The sequence below is a fragment of the Ips typographus genome, linkage group LG7 (genome assembly GCF_016097725.1).
Source record: "Ips typographus isolate SLU linkage group LG7, UJ_Ityp_2.0, whole genome shotgun sequence".
NCBI lineage: Eukaryota > Metazoa > Arthropoda > Insecta > Coleoptera > Curculionidae > Ips > Ips typographus.
Window position 1 is genome coordinate 2,561,177 of NC_138428.1, and position 26,488 is coordinate 2,587,664.

General features: G+C 35.9%; 2 protein-coding genes across 3 annotated transcripts in view; one reads left to right on the forward strand and one right to left on the reverse strand.

Annotated features, from left to right (window-relative positions):
• Window positions 1-2,429: 2,429 nt before the first annotated feature.
• Window positions 2,430-26,488, reverse strand: part of Sesn (Sestrin) — a 46,246-nt gene continuing 22,187 nt past the window's right edge. Inside the window, exons 5-10 of one of the 2 annotated variants that reach the window (XM_081983607.1) lie at window positions 14,586-14,756; window positions 13,883-14,065; window positions 13,573-13,819; window positions 12,068-12,216; window positions 11,538-12,017; window positions 2,430-9,884 (exon numbers count right to left, since the gene is read on the reverse strand). In XM_081983607.1, coding sequence (XP_081839733.1) covers window positions 9,795-9,884; window positions 11,538-12,017; window positions 12,068-12,216; window positions 13,573-13,819; window positions 13,883-14,065; window positions 14,586-14,756 — 1,320 coding nt within the window. In that variant the 3' untranslated portion in view covers window positions 2,430-9,794. Of the gene's footprint in view, window positions 9,885-11,537; window positions 12,018-12,067; window positions 12,220-13,572; window positions 13,820-13,882; window positions 14,066-14,585; window positions 14,757-26,488 lie in introns of both variants that reach the window. The other variant, XM_081983606.1, reaches the window with a different exon arrangement.
• LOC145731919 (uncharacterized) lies at window positions 4,984-8,151 on the forward strand. The gene has a single exon (XM_081983909.1). The coding sequence runs from the start codon at window positions 4,984-4,986 to the stop codon at window positions 8,149-8,151; it is 3,168 nt and encodes a 1,055-aa protein (XP_081840035.1).

Here is a 26,488-nt window from a genome sequence, read left to right on the forward strand (position 1 = left end):
TTCATAAATGCACTTAGTGGGATATGAACAAAAATTTTAGTACACGATTTGTTCAGGAAGCTAAAGACCATTGACACTTGTCTTTCTGATACCAACAAAATATTTTGGTTCTTCTTCTTTCTCGGCCTATCCATTAATGGATGTTTACTTTGTCGATCTGTGGAGGTGTGAATTAACGTCTGAATGTCACGTATGCCAGTCCACTGCTTCACGTTCCTTAGCCATGGCATCGTCTTAGTCCTCTTCTACCCTCGATAATTAGTTGCAAAAATGACAGGTACGCAGTTTTTTTTTGCTTGAAATTTATAACTCAGACACAACTGTCACATAACTTACTTTTTCACTTAGGACATTAACGTCGAATGATTGCCCGAACTCTTAATATCAGCAGTTGGTTTAGCCCTCCCTTCATTGTCGTGTAGTACAGTCCCTTGCAATGAATTTCCATTAGGCAAATCAAAGCGCTGGTAGAACGAAATTGCTCGGTCCTAATCAAATGCCGTTTTATATTGAGGGGTCTTAAGAGGGAGTGAAAGGCAAGTCCAGAACCTTCAGACGGGCGCTTATATAAAAGTATCCATGCTTAGAGGAGTGGTCTTATACGATTCGTCTAAGACTAGTGCTTTTAGTTTATTAAGTTTTGTGGGGGGATTGGAATCTCGTAAAGCTTTCAGTGTAATGTGGGGGTGCATATTTTGATTGCGGGTTTGTTGAAGCCGTTGGGTCGTGCACGCTGTGTTGGCCCGCAACAAAATCGTATCTGAAAGAGAGACGCTCCACACCTGCATGATTTTCACAACAAAACATCGGACACCTGAGAGTTAAGATTATACGATTTCCAACATTCCGCGGCCTTTCTTGACCGTTTTGTCTTTCTTGACTGTTAGTTAGATTTCGGGCCACATGGGCGCTATAAACGAGATAACAGGTCGAGTTTCCTGTTTTCTTCGGCTTATTATGTGTGACTGCAAAGGTATTCAAATCGCGCAGACAAAAGGTGAAGGAAAACCCATACAGAGACGACGGTATTGTTTCCGATAGGCTCGCGACTGCTCGGCGCCGGCCAAACGACCTAAGCATTCTAAACAGCCGCTCGTAAATCACCTTTGAAAATGTCATTTGCCTGGGCAATGACTACGGTATGCACTTTTAATTGCTTACTTAGCCTTCTAATGGTCGATTGACTGGTAAATTCCGCTTCCCGGTCCCGGTCGACCCCTAAGGCAAAGCGATAAACCTGAAATGTGCTGTGTAAGCGTCTGGGCGCTCAATTAACATTGAAGATCAGGTTAATAGTTTTATATCACACAAGAATCAGAACTCAGAACAGATGCACAAAAGTGCATTTAGTATGGTGCTACCATCTACGGCCAAGCAACACCAAGCGTGCCCCTGTCAGTGTTTCGTGCACTTGTAGAAATCTGTAATATCGGCTCACTTAATTTAGAAGTCTAGTCAATGGTTCTGGAGCAAGGCCTAGAGGGAGCTGTTTATTGTGATTGGTAACAATGGACAATAATCCATCCAAAAAAATATATACCCATATATTATAACTAATTAGTAATGTTTGATAAAAATAGTCCGGTAAAGCGGCCCTCAGTATTACTACAGATCGTGTATCGATGTCAGTATATCTACAGACACTATTTCGAAATACTATCAATAAAACTGATCGTTTGAGGATGATTTCGATAAACTGATGAAACACTGACAGTAATACTAGTCGTCTGAGGGCCGTTTAAGTTAGTTTTCATGATATTTGACTGTTTTTCATCGTTCTGACTTAAGGCCGATTCAGAGTAAAAAAAATTTACGCTTTATTTTGTTTTACTGTAGTTTTCAAGTTATTTTACTGTTTTTTTTATTGTTTTGGCGTTGACAATTGACTAGAATGACCTTATCGAAATTACAGAAAATCCTCTCAAAGTGTCACTCTTCTTCTGTTTCTTTAAAGATGACAGGCGTCCTTATTTGACACGTGCTAACTTGATTATTATGACAGCTAGAAATTTTGTTTAAACGTCAAAATATAACCCATAATTTTGACTTTCTTTTACCGAATACCATTCATTAAAAGATTACAATAACATAGATATCGACCGGGAAATAAGTTTAATTAAAAATGACGTAGTTTGACAGCTCCCAACTCAGTTTCTATGCCAGTTAGGAGGTTCGTTCAGAAGTCAAAATGTAGTTTTAAAAAATTTTACTTCCTGCTACTTCTGTGGTCCTGATAGAAAATCTAATTTTTACACAAAATCGTGCATATTACCTCGAGACTCGAGGAGGTAAATTTTAAGTGCTTCTATCATTCGCTAATTGACAAGAAAACAAAATTTACCTCTTGCTACTTCTATCTATACTCTTGGTAGAGGATTCAATCTTTCCCTACTTTATCACGTAAAGGAAATTAAAAGAAAACAACTAGATAAATTTCAGAAAACTAGATTTATTTTCACACTTTTTTCCACTTAGCGTGTTTGTATGTATTATCGTTAAATTAACGTCTCTGTTGAGGTGCGAGAGAAGTGGCAACACCGCGGACCGAGAGAGCATCTACAAGTCTTATAAGGTGGACACGAGCCTCCCCTTTGCTCCGTATATTTCAGTTGAAATAAAGTGTAAATCAAAGAAATAAATACAGTCCATTATTATCAACGTTAACATTGGTCCATCGACCGGATTTTGGTGAAGTTTGGAGAAGAATAAACCAAAAACAGTGCCCATATTAGTGAAACTAAAGGCCACATCGACGAAGTTATTAACGCGGTGCAGTCGTGCACTTGACGCCACTTGAAGGAAAACGCAATTTCAAGAAATTTGCGCCACGGGTCAGACGGCAAGTAGAGTTTATTTATTATTTTGTAAAATATACCTTCGACTGTGTCATAAATGGCTAACATTACGGAATTGAAAGCCAAAAGGGGTGCTGTAAAATCCAAGCTAACTCGTTTGAGAACTTATTTACAGGAAAATGTTATAGGAAAAATTAATGTTCCTGATAGTGTATACAATCAGTTACAAGTTAGGTTGGAAAAAACAGAACCTCTTTTCGAAGAGTTTGAAACACTACAGTCAGATATAGAGTTGCTAGATGATTCCGACGCAGGCGAAAATGAAAGAACTTTGTTTGAAAATATATATTTTGAGTTGATTGGCGAGGTTAAGGCTATTTTAAAGGTTCGCTTTGAGAGTTTAATTGCAGTGGATCGGTTGAGTGCGGTTCATGCTGAATCAGTGGTTGGTTCAACGTCTAACGATCAGGTTCGCTCTATGGTAAAATTACCTCCAATATCAATACCAACCTTTGATGGTGATTACAATCATTGGTTAGAGTTTAAGGACATTTTTACAGCACTGGTTCATGATAATGAAACACTCACAAATATACAGAAGTTTTATTACCTTAGAGCTTCTTTAGTGAAGGAGGCTGCTCAAAGTATTAAGTCGTTGCAAGTATCCTCTGATAATTATGCTGTTGCCTGGCAAAGTTTGTCAGATCGTTTTGAAAACAAAAATATGATTATTCACAGTCACATTCGAGATATTTTTGAACATCCTAAGATTGTTAAAGAGTCACACGTTGAGTTAAGAAATTTATTTGACACATACACAAAACATTTGCGGGCTCTTAAAGCATTAGGAGAAGAAACTGAATCTTGGGATCGTTTAATTATATACATTATGTGTAATAAATTTGATGCAGTTACTAGACGCGATTGGGAAAGTTTTAAAATTACAGGCGACTTACCAACGATGAATGATATAAATACATTTTTAAAACAAAAATGCGATATTCTGGAAAAGTTGGAAAGCTGCAAACTTAATAAACCCTCAGGTGAAAGTCAAGTTAGCAAGAAAACTCGAGGCTACGGGTTTTCGGCTATTGAAAAAATGAAATGTTACTTCTGTCATGAAGAACATAGTGTATTTAATTGCAGTAAATTTTTGGGTTTGTCGGTAGCTGGGCGCATTTCCGAAGTAAAGAGATTAAAATTGTGCTCTATTTGCCTTAGAGACACACATCCATTTTGGAAATGCAAAATGAGAAAATGTTTCAAATGTCATAAGGCACACAACACAGTTTTACATTTTGACCGAGAAATTCCTAACAATCAACCAAATGTGCCAACCGCTGGCGCTCAAGAAAACGTTATAGAATCACCCGAGAATTCGACCGCCGCCATTGCACGCGTTGGGACCGGGGCCGATCGAAATATAATCGAATCGCAATGCGACGTTGCGCGATTGGGCGGACCGTCCCAAGTTTTGTTATCGACTGCGATGGTTTTACTAATGGGAGATAATGGTAAAATAATAAAGGCACGCGCTTTACTGGACGGGGGTTCACAATCAAATTTTTTATCTGAAAGGTTATGCGACAGTTTAGGATTAATATCGACTCCAATTGAGCATATAGTAAAAGGCATTGGTCAAACAGTTACAAATGTAAATAAATTAGCAAGTTTAACTATTCAATCGTGTAATGGTGATTTTCAGCAAAAAATAAAATGTCTTGTTTTACCTAATATAATATGCAAATTACCAACTGTCAGTTTTAATAAACAGATAATTAAAATTCCAACTTGGATGAAATTGGCAGATCCTACATTTAACGAGGTAAGTGACATAGATTTACTGTTGGGTTCTGATATTGTTTGGAGAATTTTAATTCCTGGCTACGAGACATTAGGAAAACATTTGCCTGTATTAAAAAATACATTATTTGGTTGGGTGATTGCAGGAGAAGTAGGAATGTCTGGCAGTTCACAAATTTCACAAGTTAATTATTGCAATTTGGTGATAAATTCAGACGCACTAACAGATAATATTATTGTTAAGTTTTGGGAATTGGAAGAATTAAGTAAGACTAAAATATTATCTGAGAGTGAGAAAATTTGTGAAGATTATTTTACAAAGACTGTCAAAAGAGATGAGTCAGGAAGGTTTGTTGTTAAAATACCGTTTAAGCCCAATCTAAAAATGTTAGGGAGTTCCCAAGAAATTGCCAAGCGAAGATTTGAGCTGCTTGAACGAAAATTAATTAAAAACTCAGAACTTAGAGTAGAGTATAACGATTTTATGAGAGAATATTGCGAACTTAAACATATGTCAGAATGTGATGAAGAAAGTAGTGAAGGTTTTTTCCTACCACATCATGCGGTCTTGAAAACGACTAGTCTAACTACTAAGTGCAGGGTAGTCTTCGATTCTTCTTGCAAAACTGACACAGGATTATCCCTCAATGATGTCCAGTATGTAGGGCCGACCTTACAACAAGATATTTTTTCTATATTGACTAGATTTCGAACTCATTTATATGTCATGACAGCCGACATTTCAAAAATGTATCGGCAAATACTGGTGGATACAGATGAGCGAAAATATCAAAGGATATTTTGGCGTTTTTCAGAAACCGATGAACTTAAGATTTATGCTCTGAATACCGTGACTTACGGCAATGCTTCATCGCCTTATCTAGCAGTAAAATGTTTATTTTACTTGGCTGAAGAAGTAGAAAGCGAGCATCCATATACTAGTAAAATAATAAAAAGGGATTTTTATATGGATGATCTGCTTACAGGATCGAACAGTCAAGAAGAAATATTAGAACTCCAAAAAAGCGTAACTTCAGTTCTCAGATCAGCCGGGTTTTCGCTACGGAAATGGTTATGTAATGATGATGACATCTTGAAAAGGTTTGAGCTGGATGAAAGTTTAGATGTCAGCATGATACACATTGGCCAAGGAGAACAAAATAAAACTCTTGGAATATACTGGGATTCCAACAATGATTTAATCTGTTATAAAATCAATGTTCCTAATATGTTAAATGTTGAGTGTCTTAGTAAAAGAGCAATATTATCAATAATTTGTCAGATATTTGATCCTTTAGGGCTTTTAGGTCCTCTGATAATCAGGGCAAAGATAGTCATTCAAGATTTATGGAAACACAAGGTAGGTTGGGATGAGCAAATACCACAGCAAGTACTGGAGTCCTGGAGTGAGTTTCATCGAGATCTGGACAATATTGGTAGCATTAGGATCCCAAGACATGCCATGATAAATGGGTATGTTGCTTTTGAGATACATGGATTTTGCGACGCGTCAAACAAAGCTTATGGAGCTTGCGTGTATCTTCGTTGCCAGTTGCCCTCGATGGAGTGGGTTGCAAATTTATTATGTGGAAAGTCTAGGGTAGCTCCGTTGAAACAAATAAATATACCACGGCTAGAGTTATGCGGAGCTGTTCTGTTGAGTAATTTAGTAAAAAAGGTAGCCGAGTCGTTGGAAATAAAGCCCAGTAAGCAGTACCTTTGGACGGATTCAACAATTGTACTAGCGTGGATCAGAGGTACCCCAACCAGATGGAAAACTTTCGTAGCAAACAGGGTAAGTGAGATACAAACGTTGTCCAACGCCAATGACTGGGGACATGTGAATTCAGGCGACAATCCCGCTGACTTATTGTCAAGAGGTGCTTTAGCAACAGATTTAAGTCAGAGTAAGTTGTGGTGGTTTGGACCCAAATGGCTCAAGCTCAATTTTTCTGAATGGAATTTACCAACGGAAGTTTTGCCAGAAATTATACCAGAACAGTGCAATTCCCTGACTTGCACGTTATTAACAAAAGAAAACGATGTTATAACAGAGTTAACAAATAGATTTTCGTCTCTACCGAAAATTGTAAGAATCCTTGCGTACGTTTTAAGGTTTACTAAAAATATTAAAGAAAATCAGAGACAATTAGGAGCACTTTTACCTTTAGAAATTGACAAAGCTTTAAAATGTTTAATTATTGCCGTTCAAAAACAATGTTTTTCACTCGAATACGACCTTCTTTCTCGAAATAAACCCATTAATAAAAAAAGTAAATTGTTAACCTTATATCCATTCATTGATGATGGCTTAATTCGGGTAGGAGGAAGATTAAGGAACGCGAGTCAATCGTTTGACAAAAAACACCCGATAATTCTCCCTAGTAAACATCGGTTAACTAAATTAATAATAACGCAAGAACATGAACGACTATTACATTGCGGTGTCCAGACGCTTCTTTGCTCAATCAGAGAGCGTTTTTGGCCGATATCGGGACGAGGTGTTTGCAAAAATATTGTTCGCAATTGCGTGGTGTGCTTTAAGGCGAACCCAAAACCGTTAGAGTATTTGATGGGGGATTTACCTGCCTGTCGAGTAAACAGTTCACCACCGTTTGCAAATGTTGGTACTGATTACGGAGGTCCTTTCTATATCAAGGATAGAAAAACTCGGGGAGCAAAGATTACAAAGGCTTATATGTGCTTATTTGTCTGTATGTCCGTCAAGGCAGTTCATATAGAGCTCGTCACTGAACTAACCACTGAGGCTTTCATGGCTGCATTTAGACGATTTATTAGTCGCCGAGGTAGACCAGTAAATATTTATTCCGATAACGGGACCAACTATGTAGGCGCGAATAATGAAATTAAAGCTGTTTATGAATTTTTAAAACAAAAGTCTGAAATTATTGCCAATCAACTCTCAAACGAACTAATTCAATGGCATTTCATCCCAGCAAAATCGCCTAGCTTCGGAGGCATTTGGGAAGCCGGTATTAAAAGTTCAAAATCGCATATTAAACGTGTAATTGGTAATAAGACTTTAACGTTCGAGGAACTTGCGACCATTTTGACACAAATCGAGGGTATATTAAATTCGCGTCCATTATGTCCGATGACGTCTGACCCTGAAGATTGTTCAGCTTTAACTCCTGCGCATTTCCTGATTGGCAAATCCTTAACAGCTCTTCCAGAAAGAGATTTAACTCAAGTGCCAGAAAACCGTTTAAAACACTGGCAGAATCTCCAAGTAATGGGTCAACACTATTGGTCTAGGTGGCATAAAGAATATTTATGTGAACTACAGACCAGAGTCAAGTGGAAACAGAAGTTTTCAGATTTGCTCCAAATTGGATCGCTAGTGATTTTGAAAGAGGATCATGCACCACCCTGCAACTGGCCGCTAGGACGAGTAACCGAACTAATGCCTGGAGCGGACGGTGTGGTACGTGTTGTGAAAGTGCGCGTAAGAAATAACAACGTAACGAGAGGTGTAAACAAGCTTTGTGTTTTGCCAAATGATGATTGGACTCAGAAGACCGATCATAATTAAGATATTAAGGATATGTAAAAGGCCTGTTGGCTTGTTTTTTCGCTACTGTTAGGTTTATTTAAATGACAATAATGTAAGTTTTAAGGAAACAGTAGTACATAATATTAGATTAAGTTAGTTATAAGCAAGTTGTTCAAGTTTCTTGTAGCATTGGACTTAAAGCGTAAATTTATATATTAGTTGTTAGTTAAATAGTTTCGAAAGTACCGGAGTACTTCCAAGGCGGGCGGAATGTTGAGGTGCGAGAGAAGTGGCAACACCGCGGACCGAGAGAGCATCTACAAGTCTTATAAGGTGGACACGAGCCTCCCCTTTGCTCCGTATATTTCAGTTGAAATAAAGTGTAAATCAAAGAAATAAATACAGTCCATTATTATCAACGTTAACAGTCTCACTAGCAGTCTAAACGGTTAAAAACATCAAAAACTTAATAGCTCTCTTTTCGTTTTTAATTAAATCCTTCGATCTGTTTAACGGGAACATACTGCAGTATTTCCGGTTGGTACATTAGAAAAAAGAAACAGACTCTACTTATACACATGATCACATTGATAATAATTATTAAATATCACAAAATAAGGCGGGGCCCCCTTAAACCCGGCCCCGCCTACTTGTTGTTTCATCGTAGTAAATATAATATATTATAAAGGAGGGCGTGGCATACCTTTTACCTCAACGTCAATAATTGGTGTTTGTGTTTGAAAGTTCAAATGTCAGCGAAGAGGGTTGTGTGGTTGGCCTCGCCCACAATCTGGTTGACGCTTCTGGAAGCCGAGCGGCGTTGCCACTTTTTGTTCGTAAATGCAACTATGCCGGCTCCCGATCTATCACAGTCAGATATGAAGCGTATCTCGATACGATATAACATCCATTTTTTGTTTGTTTGCCACTAGGAGCAGTTACATATTAGATCACCTCATAACAGACTATTAAAAAATGGCATCCGTCGCGATATACATAACACATCTTTTATATTATATATAGTGATGTTAAATTTGCGGTTTGGTGGTCCGCAAATTTCACTCTTCCATATCCGTTTAACAAAGTTCTAATTAATAAAAATATATAAAAACAGTAATAATAACGTAATGGCAACGGCAGCTTACAGGGAGGTGAGCCAATGTTGAAGAGGCGATCCTAAGAGCTTGTCAGAGAACGCCAATCACGTCAAACCATTTCAGTCGTATAATTCTGCCAGGCTCATTGTTCCTCCCTTTTAACTCGATCCTATTTGCATTAAAAATTATTCGCGTGCCTTATAAAACTAAAGCGACTCTAAAAAATATCTACACAAATTACAAAAATCACATGATGGCTTAGAAACGCGCGCGTAACATTTGCACTGCCCAATAATAATGATTTATCATAAACTTTTTCCTTTTCGCATATTATAATAATATATTATAAACTTAATTTTACATATATCTCTTAACAAATACGACGGTATATACAAAGCAATCGTGCTTTCGCATATACGCGTTTTTATGAGACCTGGGGATGGTGCCTCTTACACCCTAGCCGTCTTTGTGTGGTGTTAGGGTAGGGCTACAGTCAGTCAAGGGCCGCGGATTTCAGTTTGCAACATACAAAAATCAAAACGAACAACAAAGAAAAACGACAATTGGAAAAACAAAAATACAAGATTACATTGTCATGTAGCGATTGACGGTGCGTAACGCGTAGATCAGTTCGGCTTGCATGCGTGACTCCAAAACCATCAAATTCACGTGAACCTGAAAAAAGTAAATCAGTTTAATGTTTATCATTTTTTCAAATGCCAGAAACTAAGTAATAAGTTGGTAATGAGGACTAGAATGCCAAATTTCTTCGCGAGTACAAATGTACAGGATGTTCAAAATTAATAATGTCATTGTTGTCAATTTTTATAAAATAAATTTTAATTTCTGATTTTGTAATTCAACAGGCTTCTTCTGTTTGTGGAGGCATTAGTACTTTGTGACTACCAATACAACCCTAATTTTTTGAACAAATCCAATCTAACTAACGAGTGTCACAGAAACAAGCCTTGATACCTTGATACCTTAATAATCAATCTATTCGGTAATTTTCAAAATTACTTCAGTTAATTTTCCAAGAAGTACCCCACAAACAAGTTTTATTTTTTTATTATTTTGGGACAAGCTGATTTATGTTGAAAATTTGTAATTTCCTACAAAATACTGGAACTTTTCTGTTAGCAGCTGTTAAGCAAACAAAACAACTTTCTAGTAACGTTTCACGTTAACAGATGACAGGGCTATCACGACGATAGGGAACTACGACGTCCAAGAAGTTAACTACTGTGAATCGTCACGACTTCAACAAAAAAGTTAATTTGCCCAAGCAAATTGGCCTTTTTTGGAGTAAGATTGGGCAGTTGTAACGATAAATGACAGTTTCAGACGTAAACTTCAAACAGTCATGACACTTATTGACACTTTACAGTACGTTGCTTGAAACGGTGTTCAGGAAAATTTGAAGTTGACGACCGAATTCCGCAGCCGGTCGAGTGGAGATGGTGAAATCTCTAAGTGGAAACGTCGATTCCTAAAAGTCTACGGGGAATTGTCTTGTGCGGTGCACTTCCAAGAGGCGGAAAGGGTAAAGACCACGTGGATGTGACAGTGACAGTTATAGTTTCCACGAGGAATGACTATATCTTTTACTCGATTGTGTCCTTAATCGATTTTTTGACTTTTTTGTGTGTTTCTGGGGCTCAGGGGCTCTAGCCCGACTATCTGAGCCTCTTACGTTTCGAGCTGGCGAAATACCCCAGTTGGTGGAGCCAAAAAAAAAAAGATAAGAGATACTCCCTCTGGTGATCAGTTATACAATTTAATTTTACAAACACTGCAACAAAATGTCTTATTTGAAGGATTATTCAACTATGGCCAATACGAATGCTATTTTGATTCTCAGCGGTTTGGATGATCTACTGGTCAGGACCATGAGAGATTGAATCTCTCATTAAATCGCATTGCAAATTGTATTTATAGCTCCATAAAGTTAAATTTAACAGTTTTTACGTCATCTAACAGCTGTCAAAAATCACACAGCTCTGATGCAAAACTAAATTAATAGTTCTACTTAGGGAGAGAATCGTGAAAACCCCTGATTCATCTTATTGCATCTGGTCCATTCATATGTCAAATGAGGAGGATTTTGACTCTAATTAGCAACTATTTGTAATTTTATGGTTATAACGAGTTTCGACAGTTAAGAGTGTTAATGCAGCTGTCACGTGACGTAAGAAAAGTATAAAAATTAAATAAATATCCCTTAACTTCAGATCACAATTCTCCTAAAATGCCTTAAACTCTCTTTGGCATTTTGACTTATAATGACATATTTTGTAACTTTAAAAACTGCGTGTTGTAAAAGCTTACCTTTTCGCTATGTTTGAACTCTCTCATCACCCGATCGTAAACCTTCTTCGTGACGCGTTCTGGATAACAACAAGCGGTCTTAATGAAGCTCTTGAGCGACTTCTCCACCAAAGCATTGATCTCGCCGTAGTCGTAATCGTCGTGACGGATACCCAGCAATGCCTGAATGTAGTTCCAAATTGCGCGCCTGAACCTGGACGTGTCCACATCGGTTCTCCCGCCCATCGTGTAGTAGGTCAGATTGTAGGCTGTTTTGAACTTTAGGTCGAGCAGAGTGCCTACGTCGTTGTAGAGGCGGTTCACTGTAGAGTAGCCATGATCGTCCCAGGAGTAGTCCTGAACGCGGAAAGTGTGAATGTCACTCTCTCCTCGTTTAGCAAAGTCCTGATATTGGAAATTCGGGTCGTCTACGAAATAACTGATATCCGCCGGGGTTTCCTGGGGTTCTGGACCAATCACTCCTAATTCAGCTGATTGGACCTAAACAATAAAGTTAGTGTGGATGGTGAGATGTTTTAAGTAGCCTGTACCTCAATGTTTTCAAATCGTTTAGCCAGTTCACCGGGTGTACATTCCTCAGTTTGTTCGGAGAGGGTTTTCATTCGTTGCATTAAAGTGGTAATACCGACTTCAGGTTCAGTAGGGGACGGAGGACATGCTCCCAGAGTATCAACCCAATCTTCTAAAACAAAAATAAGATCAAGTTTTGATATTTTTCTGGCTTAATGTTTCAGAACTACTTGATTCAAGATTTTTCACTCAAATTTATTTTTATAGAAACCATTATATACATATAAAGTTTACATACTAACTTAATGACTGTTTGACATCAAAAGCTTTACAAAAGATGACCAATTTCTCATATTAGTTGCTAAGTCTATTTGTATCTCTAACCGTTAATCTGAACTGACCTGACCTAATCGATTGATGTTTGTAAGCGCAATTGACGCTCCAGCTAATGTAATGAGAAGTAATTAATCATTCTTTTAGACAGCTCTTTTTTGGATCATTTCATTTAGATAGAGAAAATAATGATGCTAAAACATATTCGTAATTAGCGTTGTTAAGTTTGCTATACAACAAATTGTCTAAGTCATGTAAACAGATTAAAATAACCTTTGATTAGTGCAAGTTTATAAGCCTCAATAATAAAAGAATATCTATTTGTAGCTAGAACAAATAAGGAGTATTAGATAAATATTCTCAACAAAGATAGAAGAGTTGCAAAGCGGTGCTATGTCAAATTTCAGTCAAACTGTAACTCGGTTAATTGTGCACTTAAAATGTCATTTTAATGCTTTTCAAACCCTTTTTTGACCACCTTGTATAGTGTCTATACAAAGAACGTTATTTGACGTTTCACTGATTAGTCATGAAATTGATAGTTGCCACTTGAACACCCTGTAACTCGGTTAATTGAGCACATACAAGATGGTTCAAAATACGAATTTGAAGCTCACTTAATCCTCTTTTGAACACCCTGTATATTTAACTGTCTATTAGTAACTGATTAATTTCAGACGTTTTTGGGCTATATTTTCCATCATTATTTGGGGTCTTGTATTGTCAGATCACTATTTAGAAACAGGTGGTCACCTGGCTTAGTAGAAAGTGAAATAAAACAACACAAGTTTTGTATCAATTAAAAACACATTTTTAACAAATACTTGGTTAAAAACGGTTGAATATTTTGAATAAGATGAAAACAGTCATTTCATAATATGTGTATACATATTTTAAAATTTAACAAAACATTAACGTCTCGTCAAAATTCAATGAACAAGTTCTCAGGTAATTGTGACATTAGTAAATTTTTGGGCAATACCAACATAAGGGAACAGTTGCTTGTTGACATCCAACATGATCCAACAAAAGACATTTTTTTTCTTTGAAAAATATAAATTGTAAAGTAGTCAATTGCACCAACCATTTTCTAGTTATTGGAATTAGTATGTGACAGATCAAGTGTCAACCAGGCTAGCTTAAAAATGCATTGGTGCAATCGGACAAAGTAATTTCGAATATAGTTATTTACCTTGTCTGCCACCGACCGCATGGGCCCCTTGACCACCTTCCGGTGATTGCGAAGCTGCTGTGCCCCTGGATGTAGTCGTTCCGTCCGAATGTCCGAGAGGGTATCCATACCCACCCGTTTGGTCCAGTTCCTGGTTGACACCACAGGAAAACACGAACGAACACAACGAGTGGAAGTGGGTCAGAATTACTATGGCGTGAACCACTTCCGCGAGCGACCAGGAGTCTTTGCCGCACTTGGTTAATTTCTGAAAAGTTGGTTTGGTTTTTAATCGGAAATCGCTTGTCAAGAACTGCGGTTAGTGACTCACCTCAATATGAGAGGTGCGCAACAACCACGGCCGATGCGCCAAGATCTTATTAATATCGTAGAGATTCCTCAGTTTCTGAGGGATGCTCTTTAGTCCACGCAACCAGTTTTGGTCGCCGCCCTGCACCAGAAACTCTTGTTTTTGCAGGGCTATCAAGTAACTGCATTTGTGTCGACCGGCTGCCTATAAAAATTAACATTAAAAAAATTAGTATTCAAGATTAACAACTCCTCTCATAATCACATAATGATAATACAGAAGAGATTCTGCTGCTTTGTCAGATGAGTTCCAAATAAATAACTGATTTAATTCAATCGGGTAAATACATATAGTGTATCATAAATTTCTATATTTTATTAGTGATCCTTGACACCAACACAACTTTCCTCCAAAAATATCAGATAAGTCTGTGAAAAAAACAAATTCAATACGGCGAGCGACTCTAAAATCCGAGAAACGACCAGAGATACCGTTCGTGGCCTTCGTGAAACGAAAGAGGTCCTACACGTGTCGCCGTATCTAACAGTGAAACGCTGCAGTATAAATCAATCCCGACAAGTTAATTTGCGTAGGTAGTCGCCGTCTACAATGTAACATGTAAACAAACATAAATATCATACAAAGCGGAAGGTTGCATCGCGTACCATTACAACTTGAGAGTACCAACGATTAAATAACTTAAGATGGGTGTCGAGATAGTTACCATGATAGCGATGAAATGTCTGTAATCAAACGGCAACGGTCCATCACCCCTGAGGATGTAATTCTGCGTCTTGAGAAATTGCTCCAGGTAGGATGGGTGGTAACCCATCACCTGGGACACGTGGTCCAGCCGATTGTTCTGCAGGAACGCATCGACGAACAGAGTATGAGTCTGAAAAATAAAGAAAAACCTCGAGTTAGATAGATCAAATTATTGGCAAACTACCAAACCGAATATTTGAACAACGCGACACGATATTAAGTATGCGGGCAACAATGACACTTCAGATCAGAATAACATAAACTGCATTGCCGCATATTAATAATACCTAACCTAGATTTTCGGCCGAGAAAGTCCGAGTGCCGTTCTAATCTAGGTCCCCTATTTTCAACCCGGCAACCGGCCGTCTTACGGTATTTTTGGTCTCGCACTGTCAACAGAACTTATTAGATCCTTCGAATCTTAAAATAGACAAAAATTGATTTATCAACAAGCCACTTTGTCTTCACAATCGTACAACAGGTCGTTTAACCGAAACATACAGCCACAATTAGTGTAACTTTTTGCGTTTTCTATCAGTTTAAAGACGTCAACAGTAAATATGATTTAAAAATTAACATTAATAAAACCAAATTCATGGTAACTACTAGAGGAACGTGAAAGATACGAATTAACGATCAACAATGCACCAATAGAGATGGAGAAAGCAAGGCTTTAACCAAATGGATAAACTGTTACACTCTCAACATCAAAATTAAACTCTTCCGATGCTGTATTTTCTCAGGAGGATGCTAAGAATATCACGGGTGAACCAGTGACCAACAGAGCAGTGATGAAGAGAATGAAGAAAGACTTGGAAGTAATGATCAAGAGAAGAAAGCTTGAATACCTCGGCCATATTATAAAGAACGAAAGCAAATAAGGGAAGGCCACCAGAAAGAAGCTTAAAAACTAAGAACATGGTTCTCTAAAACTACTACCAAAATATTTAAAACAGCCGTGAACAAAGTCATCATATCCAGGATGATGGCCAATATTCGGAACGAATAGGCACTTGAAGAAGAAGAATGACCTGAAAATCTTTTGGAAGGAATTGAAAATACACCTTTACACATCAGAACTGCTGAAGATCTTTTTGGGACTTTCATTAAACACAAAATATCAACAAATGCTACCTCTGGGAGATAATTTGTTTCAAACGCTTTAAATCTTGTAAAAACTTATGATATTCAGTGAAATTTTCTTGAAAAGTCCCAAGAATCCCTATTTTGTTAAACTGTTGATTCATCCACGATAAAATAAGCATTGAATTAATACAAACTTAATTTCGTAACAAACGATGTAATATATTTTTGTTGCTCGCTAAATTTAGACGAGATATCAACGACTAATTAATAATTTTCTGTGGCAAGTATCACTTTACTCACATTGTCAGCTTTTATAAAAGTTGTCGCCAGCGTTGCCAAACCCCTTAATTAGTAGCAGGCAGTATTTTTTTAAATTTTTTGTCACAGTCACGTCTCAAGTATCTTTAGAGTGCATTAATTGTTTGGGTAGACAGTTAGAAATTAATTTAGCCCCGTAGCCGGCGCTGATAAGAAGTCATTGACTGCACATCTAATGAGTTCGACCTAAATAAGCCGAATAATGGCGGATGCCGAGATAAGGTTGTTAATAAATTGTTAATAACAATAACCAAGGACGTGGTCGGTTGCTAGGAGGCTGCGCCGTCCTAGTTTTGCGTCAAAACTCTTATCTCCACGGACGAGGCCTTGGACAAAATCAAAGGATGTTTGTTTTTTGAGTTTTTTCTTTTTCTATCTCTCTGGCGTTAACAAATGAGCGCCAATTTACAGGCGCGAGCCTTTTTTATTCGTTACACACCAAGCAATAAAAACCTACGCACCTTACACATTATGAGAGAGCTTTTATTTCAAATAAGCGACGTTGTCGGTTGTACTTTGAAAATCGACAAACAAACCACTTGAACAGGACCCCCTTCAGTAAAAAAAAAACTCTCCTAAAAACTGGCACTCTTCCGAACAATCAGAATAAATATATGACATCGATGGGGTGTAAGTCTGGATAATGAGGAGGGCAGAGGCCGGAGCACAACCCGACAACGCCGCACTGGCTAAATCGTAAACAACTTAACAGCGTTTTAAATAATTACGAATTCAAGAATATAATAAGGTTTATTGCTATTTTCATCGTTTGATATTTAAAACGGACAGGCCTGAGGTCGGAGGAAACGTGTAACAATCTCCTTCGGATTGCGTTCGAAATTTAGGGCAATCAAACTACGGAAGAGTGTTTCCACAACCCCACCACATAATAAAATAACACAGTTTTGAGAAGTTGCAAGGTAAAAATAAAACTACCAGATAGGTGACAAACCGGTTTGCACCAGTTAACTGAGTGAAAAATGAAGAAAAATCCTAAAAAAAAAATAATTATTACTTCTGAACGCTTATCGTTTTCGTAACACGTGGAATATATTTGCATTATTGCTACTACAACAACAAATTATGCAATGTTGTTTTCGAAAAGTAGGCTATATATGTAAAATGGAAATTAATCCAATACAGTGTAACTGGAAATGGCTTTGAATAACAGACCATCTGCAGGTTCACTGCCCAAACTCTAAGGTTTTTCAGGACAACACCGTGTTTTACCTGATTACTAGGTAACGGAAAAAGAAAACATGTTTTTCGACCTTCACAGTCAAAAAACCTGGCAAACCATCCGAAAAGCGTTTTTATTTCATTTTTGACAGTAAGTAACTTGGCTAGTTTAACCTCAACAAATGAACACAATTCTTAAATAAGGTGTGATTAAAGGTTTACGTATTTTGTGGACAAACTGCGTCTCGGTAAAGGCACAGTCGTAGATGAGTTTTTCCAAAATAGTAGTCGAAATAAGTGATAGATGAAAGTATGAATTTGCTGGCTTTAAATAAATCACCTGAGATGACTGAGAGTTTTTAATATTAAAAGTTCTGTCGACTAGGAAAAATCAAGTGGTTAAATAAAAATCACCCCCAATAAAATTTTTATTGATTTCATGATTTTTCTTTTCTTGGATTATTTTACGCTTTAAAATATTTACAGGGTTTTTCAAATATTACACCCCATTTTGCTTCGATACTCTGTACCTTTGCAAAGTTCATATGAGCTACCGTTTCCTACCGTTTATACATCAAATTTAAGAATACCCCGTATAATAAAATTAAAATGATTAATGGAAAATTACATCGACGTAATTAACGACACCCTAGGGTTCACCTAGGTTAAGTTGTCATCTGACTGTGACAGATCAGGTGCAAAACGTCACAGTCAAACTAAAACTTAGCCTAGGGTGCCCCTAAATATGTCGGTGCAATCGGCCCTAAACATTTGATAAAAACTAAAATGAGATTACTAAAAAAGTAGTACTTTTTTTAGACATGAAAATATATTATAGTTTATCCTACAGCCTAAATAAAGTATGAATTAAGGCCCCCTGTAAAGGCTGTTGGCAGTTTTAGATTACTCTTAGAAAGTTTACTTCACGACTTTTCGAAAATGTATGAAGTTTTGAATAGCCTTCTAGGATAGAACAATTTAAGCTAACTAACAAACTTAAGACTGAATAAACAAGAGTCTAATAAACTAGTGATTGAGCTGGCTCTAGTTTTAAACTCTGTCGGTTATGATGACCAGGTCTCAGAAAAACTAGGTTACGTTCTAAGTAACTTGTCACTAAACGTCACAACAGCCAAAATTGTCCCCATAAAGCTATAAAGTCAAACCACTCATTGAAACATGTTTCAAATTGTTTAGACTTTTTTTGAACATCTTTAGGCACTTTTCAACCTCATAAATACCAATATGCTGTTAAAAACCATGGGTCACATAGCATACCTATTTCTTTCTAAATGTAGAAACCTATAATTTAACTACGTTTTGGTGATGGATGTAACACCACGTGTACTGCGACGTATAAGAAGATGACTCAAAAAAATATCTGGGTAACAAAGTCTTACTATTTCGACGTATAATTAAAAAACACGTTGGATTATTCCCGATGGAAATGTACCATCACTTAATTTACAGGGCACATAACATCAAAGTGTTAAAAATTTAATGAACACATTAAAGGATTTAAAGTAAAAAAAGAATCTATATTTACTCATTATTAGCAGTTACCGAGCAATTAACGATTTTATGTTTTTCCATTTTTTTTTTATTTATAGTAAGTGATGCTAGAATTAACCGTCCGACTTAATTAAGTAACTTTTAGCAAATAAGTACGAATTTAAGGAAAAAAACATTGTATGTAGTGGTATTAGCACGTTAGGTAGGCGTTTTTAGTGTCGGTCATTAAAATTGATTAAAATTGCAAATACCGCTAACAAGCGGGTTGTTACAATGTAAACGAAATTGAATTTGACGCAATGATGGGGTATCAGTTATTTGAACACGGTTTGTCAAGGTAATAAGTAATTTGAACTTTTTTGTAAAGTATAATTTTTAGTGTAAATTATAAAAACGTGTGACAGTTTTGATTGTTTTTGACATTTTTGGAAATTAGTACCTATCTTAGAACTAATGACATCTAAAACAAGTTACTTTGCTTTTCTATTGTATCTTGGAACGTACAGTTTGCAACAGGGTTTAAGACACATCACAATCAATGTCTAAGAATCTACGAATACTCTCCATCAATTTTACTTGAAATAGGAAAAAGAGTGTTCAATAAACTGTGTCTCAAAAATGATAAATTCACTTGGTTAATTTTTATGTGATTGTTACATTTTCTTTGTGTTTAAAAATTATAAACAATTTAGGTTAGGTTAGGATAAACCTTATTTATCTTGGCAAGTTTGAACAGAAAGTTAGAAACATTATCAACTACTTTTCTGAACTCTTAAGATTGCTTGCTTTAAGAATTGGGTTTTTACAAACCTACTTAAACCCATCGATTCCAGTTCATAAGTAATTTTGTATAAAAACAGTTCGTTTCAAGGCAAAATCCATATTTAAATGCAAGGTTAATTTGAATTATCTGTAAAAATTACAATTGATTAAAAAGTGGTAAAACAGCGCGGGTAAAAGATGATTTCTACTATTCTTTCTAACTTCAATGGTTACATTGTTATATCTAATGATTGTATTATGACAGATTTTATTACAATCAGGCTGATATGGCGTCTGGTAAGTAAAAAAATTGAGAGCAAATATGTAATGCGGTTATTAAAGGAGTTGTTTACTCGTTCGCCTCTATTTTATTATTCGCGACCGGATAATTAAGCGTGATGTCAATTAATATGAATTTATTATTGTTTAATTCGCATGGTTGGCTTAGCGCGGAGGACAAAAGTAGTGGAGAGTTATGGAATAAATTAAGCGAGTAAACAGTGCCGGTGATACCTACAGTACGTATTATAGTGGGTGTAAATCATTCCCAGAGAGTTTTGGAAATAAACTTAACAGGAATTTTACACCTCGCCTCCAAATTGTCTGTTAGCAACAGTTTGGTATGTTTGTTTATAACGAGTCCTTGACGCATCATCGCGATAAGATTACCGAGAGAAACGACCATATTATTATTAAAAAAAAAATCATTTATATTAAAATAGTCATTCAAAAACAACGCCTCGTTGTTGTTCTAGAGAGGCGATTTTTTCGCTTTTTCGGCGGTTTTAATACGAAACCGGTTGTCAGCGTCGACCAAAAAGCGATGACCGCAAACTTTTCTTCCTCTTTTTTCTAAAACTCGATTTGGTTAGTAAATAAACAACTTCTCGGCCTGCTAAGGCGAGTACGACTGGTTGCATAACCCACCAGACTTCACGTGTCAGTCAGTGACGTGTTTTACGATCGAGCGAAAATAATTGCTAATCATCCATTGTTGTTGATTTATTTATCTACCGGTATTCGCGACGACGTTTCGAACAGAAAGGCCTCCTACAAACAGAACAGTGTAACGCACACAACCAGTGGAATTCGCACGATTATAGCCGGTAATTGAGAGTAATCGATGACTGGTCTTTGATACGAGCCTGTTTTTCGCCCTTGAACGGGACTTTTAAAAATAGAAACCTTTTAAAATTGAAACTTCAATAAATTATCGCGAAAAAAATGTTGTTTTTCCTTTCGACTGACGCAACGTGATGATCAAGGTTGCAGTGTCCGGCCATGAACCCGTGAGAATTTTTTGAACTATATCAACTTATGAAATCTCAATTTTCTTCCAATAGAAATCTAGACAGTTGAAAAGGATCTTTTTTGTTCTAAACGAATTTTAAATAAACTGATTATGAATTGAATTTTTAGCACTAAGATGTCAAGAAGTCAATTCTATAGTGACAAAGCTTGAAATGACATTTTTCTATGGATAATATAATAATTGTTTTTAAGTGTCAAAAACTTGGTCTTCAAACTAGATTTTCCAAGCTGAAAGCAGTTTTAATGCACTAAATCATTTAATGCGTCAATTTTCATAAACCTAATGTCAAAATGCTGTATTTAAAGCCTAGTTTATAAAACAAAATTTAATTTTAGTAATAGTACTAATATTAGTACTAAGAATAGAATCAATGCTTATGACGGAAGGAGTTTATAAAAATAATTTAATTTTAGTATTAGTAATAATTAAAGTTACTTAAAATCCAAAATTTCTTATGGCTACTACTAAAATTAAATATTTTTGCACCCATATTGACAACCTACCATTAACAAATGAGTATTATCACAAAAATGATAGCTTCCACCTGATTTTATAATCTTTTTCGTTTTTGTTTTGCTTTCCGGCTTCAAGCTACAACTTTTATTTGATATTTACTATTTATGTACAGGCCCTTGTCACTCTATGTCATGTAATAACCTCCATAAATGCATCATTTATAAACACCTTCTATTTTTACAGTTAAGACTAATATTATTAGTAATACTAATACTAAAATTAGTCTTCGAATTATGAAAACTTACTTCAAATGCAAATTTTAAGCTTTTGATATTACTTTTCATTGCTTCAGACTCACTTTTTGATGTCCAAGTCAATTTTTAAGGTTTGAATGTGTGAATTTGTAGTAAAATTTTTTATATAAAGTGATTTTCAATAATAAAATCTTTCAATTCATTTGAAAACTATGAAAACAGCAATGACAGCTTTGACTTGCATGTCTTACTATAAGTCTGCATTTCTATCTCTATTAGGTAAGTTACATAGTACCCCTACTGGTTACAAAGACTTAATAAAAAAATAAATAAGTTAATTTTCATCGTTTCCAAGACAATTTTTAAGTTGAATTGGGTTGGTTTTGAATCTTTGAACGTAAAAACTCAATTATCTCCTAGAATAAGTATACAAAATATTAATACATAAATCTACATTTGTAAATGATACATCTGGCACTAATAAATAAATTGTTGGATTTTTACAACATCGGATATTTAAAAGCTCCAAAAACAGCAGCTTTTTTCCTCCAAGACAACCTGTATAAGCAGCAGAGAATAAATTAAATCAATTTGATCATTGTAATAACAACAAAGAACACTTTGGTCTTTTCTTTTGTTGACGCCATTTTATTACGTATTATTTTTATATTTTTTTTTTTTTATAATTCTAAAATAAACATTGTTATTATTAGTAATATTTTTCCGGCGGAAAAGAGATAAACACAATTTGCATTTCAAATTTTTTAGATACAAATTTCAACAGTCGGGTAAGAGTGCTTCTGCAGCCTGATAGGTTTTTCTTTTGCAATCTAATTAAGTTTTACTACTGAAGGTAAAAAGAGACAAATAACATGATCTGGCCTTACGTTTTATCAGTCATGATGGTGTCCTAAAAATGTTTGATTATTTATTATTTAAACAAGTTAACTTTGATTTGAAAAATAGAAAATAAAAAAAAATTTTTGTTCTTTCGGTATAGCTTTATCGTTTGGTCTCATTTATATCAAAAAAAAATATTACATTCAATATTATGTGTTATTGTACTAAATAGGAAATATCCTTCTGCGTCATATTAAATAATTTGTTGTTAACATTTTTAAACTCATTCAAAAACAAAATGATTATTTTTAATTTGGAACATTATTTCCACTGTTCCACACAAAAACATCTATGTTGGTTCATACATACCTGTACTTTATGTGTTTTTCTAAGATTATGCGTGATCATTCCAAATCTGTTAAATTTGAATTCCAAAAATCCTCTTGGTTGGTAAAAAGAATTCGGTGCTAATTCAAGCAGAAAAAAGCTAAATCGACGCTTGTCACCTGGTAAATTTCGAATTCAAATTAACTTTAGGCATACATTTAAGCGCCGTTCAAGGTCTGTTTACTGCCTAAGTTACACATTGACGGTGTGCACGTGATTGTTGTTGGGTCAATAGGAGGAAAAACGGAACCGCACAAATATCGGTACCGTTCTAAAATGGCCGTGAACGCCATTTCATCAATAAAACACGAAGCTTTTTGGATTCAAAATGGCTGGTGGTACAGTGGCGCCCCCCTTTTAGATAAGCACGCCCTTCGCAATGATGACAATAGACGGGGACATGTCAAAACATATTAATAGACCGGTTTGCATAATTAGCAAATGTGTCTTCGCCAAGTCCGGCGTGTCATTAATATTAATGACCTGCGAATTAAATGTGCACAACAAACATGGCAAAGTTTTTGTATTTTTGCACGGCCGACTACTTTACACAGGTAGCTGAATTGGTTATGACACATCTACAAGAAGTATTCCGGAACAAAATCAAGATGATAGAAGTCTGGCCATCAGAGAGGCCGATCACGTTTACGCGTTATGATGTTTATAATGAAATATTCAGCGGACCAACCCTCAGTCACGTTACCAAATTACACTTTTTTTATTAATATATCTTGTGATTATCTTTGATGACTGATAATTCAAAATTGGTTGTTAAAAATATGATTAATGGTTGCGAAATCGACTTGAAACTAGAATGATTTTTAATGGTGAAACAAATACAGAAAAGAGCAAGGAAGTCTTACAGTACGTGACTCGTCGAGGAAAAGTGATTGCGGAACAAACGCACCCGCAAGTTAAATGGGCATTACAGCATACATATGGGGGCGACGTTGCCGTAGCGACTTAAACCATAAATTATTTGGTGACTTTTTAAGTCGCCGGGGTTTAAATCGGGCAATCGGACAGGGCAATAAACCACCATCTTTATGTTATTACTTCGTCTCTAATGACGGCAATAACAAAGCAATAAATCTATACAGATAATTACCGGTCCAGTATCTACGTTTACGTACAAACTAATCGGTTTTTGGCAGTTCGGTAGGGTCGTAAAATTTTGTTATGAAAGTTATTAAGAAAGTTAGAAAGACTTACGTTCTCTGAAGGGCCGGTGACATGGTCCTGGGGGACAGCGCCCTCGGTGGGGTCGCCCCCCGTCACTTGCCTGGCCACGGGAATTTTAAAGCCGATTTTGGAAAATTGAGAAAAACGCTTCTGAATCAGTGCTTTTGGTCTTTGTTCCCTTTATTACTCTCCGGGGATGATAGTTCTTTGTTATTTGGCACAAGTCACTTTAGCTAACCGTTCGTTCAAATAACGATATGAACACAATAAGGCGAATTTGTTTTTGTACGTCAGAAATCCGTCAGTCTTGTTGATGAAGTCATTTTCATAGGACTTGTCTTTAGAAAACGTTAGAACATTGTCGGGAACGTTGCGCGAACGATTCTCGTCCTTACGTACTGCTTACACTACAACTAAAAACCTACTAAACCGGACTAGCCGATAAGCAAAAGTGAAATTTCTCCACTGCTCGTTGTCCCGGTCGTCAATGGTAACCGGTAGAGATGTGGCAACGTTGCCGCTTTTGCGTTGGTATGTGTAAACAGATATAAATATCCCTTATACCATAGGCGAACCGATTTATTGTTGTTGGGTGCTTCATTCACACTATCATAACAACAAAATTGAAAAAATCTTTCACCGAGACATTAGACAAATTACTTCAGAGAAACCACGTGCTCAGTAAGGTAGCCAAAAGTGTGGGAGAGTAAACCAAGTCAACCGTTCAGACAAGGATAGCAACTATACGACATAGTTAACTCATTTCAGAAGATTCAAAATCTACAAGCCACCAAAACTAAAAAAATTACATAATAACAACCTAACTGTCATGTTGAAATGTAGCCAAATGGCATAATCATGCCAGAAAATGAGTCACATCCTAAAATTGGTATATTGTCACGTCTAAATTGTTAACCCTTTTTAGTCCAACAAGTTAAACGAGACGTGCGTCGAATATCTGTTTTACTAATTCTATATTTTTTAAATAAAATGAAGTTGTAATCGTGACAAAATTGCTTTTTTTGTCTGGAAGAATACTACAGACGTCTGTCAGCTTGGAAAATCAGACTCAAATTCAACGTCATAAGCATCAATTTTACTGCTTAAAAAATGTCTGACAATTTTTAGTTTTAGACCCTGAAATAATCTGAAAATTCTATATTGTAGAGTGCAACAACCTGAAGAACACTTTCACACACTTTTAACTTCTATTAATTTAATTTCGCAGTCACAGTCCAAGTTCAAAGGATTTATTGACCTGAGGATATCAAGACTCTAGGAATATGATAGTCTGAATTAGACTAACGATCTGTGGATTGATTTAAAAATGAATTATTAGGCTTCAGTTTTGCAGACTTCCAACTGTTCCAGTACATTGGGAATTGTATCTCACAACACAAAATAGAGCTAACATTCTGCCATTTTGTATTGAAGCAATTCCATATGTAACATTGAGCCCAAACAACAAAAATTAAGTATTCTAATAAAGTCTGAAGATAAAAATAGTTCAAAAAAATCAAACTTTCAAAAAAAATTACAGTGTATTACAGTTTACACATGTTAGGACTTTTATTATCAGTTGCATTTAGTTTGAATAGGGTGGGCACAAAATTGCGCTCGTTTAGACTGTAAAAAAATCAATTTTCTTAAGGTCACATTAAAGTGATTTCATAAACATCTTCAAATGTTTCTTTGCAAATTACAGTTATTGGAGATATTCATTAGCTCAAATTTGAACTCGCTCCATTAAAGGTGTCTTAACCTTTGTGACTATCGACAAAGTGGAGAGGTTGAAATACTAATAACTAATAGCATAAAACGGTTTCTTGACAAATGTAAATAAGTTTCAAATTTGAGTTGAAAATCTGCAAAACTAGAAAAACCAGCAAAATTATTGAACAACTCTTACACCCTATACTTTAGTTTCAAAGAATTTGACAATACAAAGTGTATAGGCAGAAACCTGATCGATCCAAAAAGTATGCTTTTAAAATACTAACATCTAAAGAAAACTGACCAATTACAAATATTCCTGTCATTTTTTATGATGTTCTAATAATTGAGCTAAGCTAAATTTCACATGTAATTTAATAAAATAAGAATACCAAACAGATAGAGATACACCAAAAAATAATCAAATGACATAACGGTGTAGTTTCGAATGTAACGTCTGCTTTTTGTCAAATTCAGAACATTCTCGTTTATATTTCGTCGTTACGTCATCCCATTTTACTTTGACTTCTGCCATACGCATTCTCCGTATAATATATAAGTAAAAATAAATGATGCTCAACCATAGATGGCTTTAAATGCCTTGATTTTTGACCTTGACTTTGAATCAAATTACGAGTATTTGATTACTAATTAAATTCGTTGTTAAAAAATTTGAAAAAACCAATACTTACAGTAACTGTCAGTTTTGACGCATTTGGCAAATGACAATTACCAATTAAAACAATTAATTATTAAATGCACATAAATACCTGTTTTTGTTTTTTGAAAAAGTCCGACATTAGATCCATCAATAACCAGCTCTTGGCCCCTTTGAAACCCTGCATCTTCCTATGTACCTCC

What these genes read in the sequence shown, in the direction of transcription:
- LOC145731919 (XM_081983909.1), top strand. Translation starts at nt 4,984, where the DNA reads ATGTTAGGGAGTTCCCAAGAAATTGCCAAGCGAAGATTTGAGCTGCTT.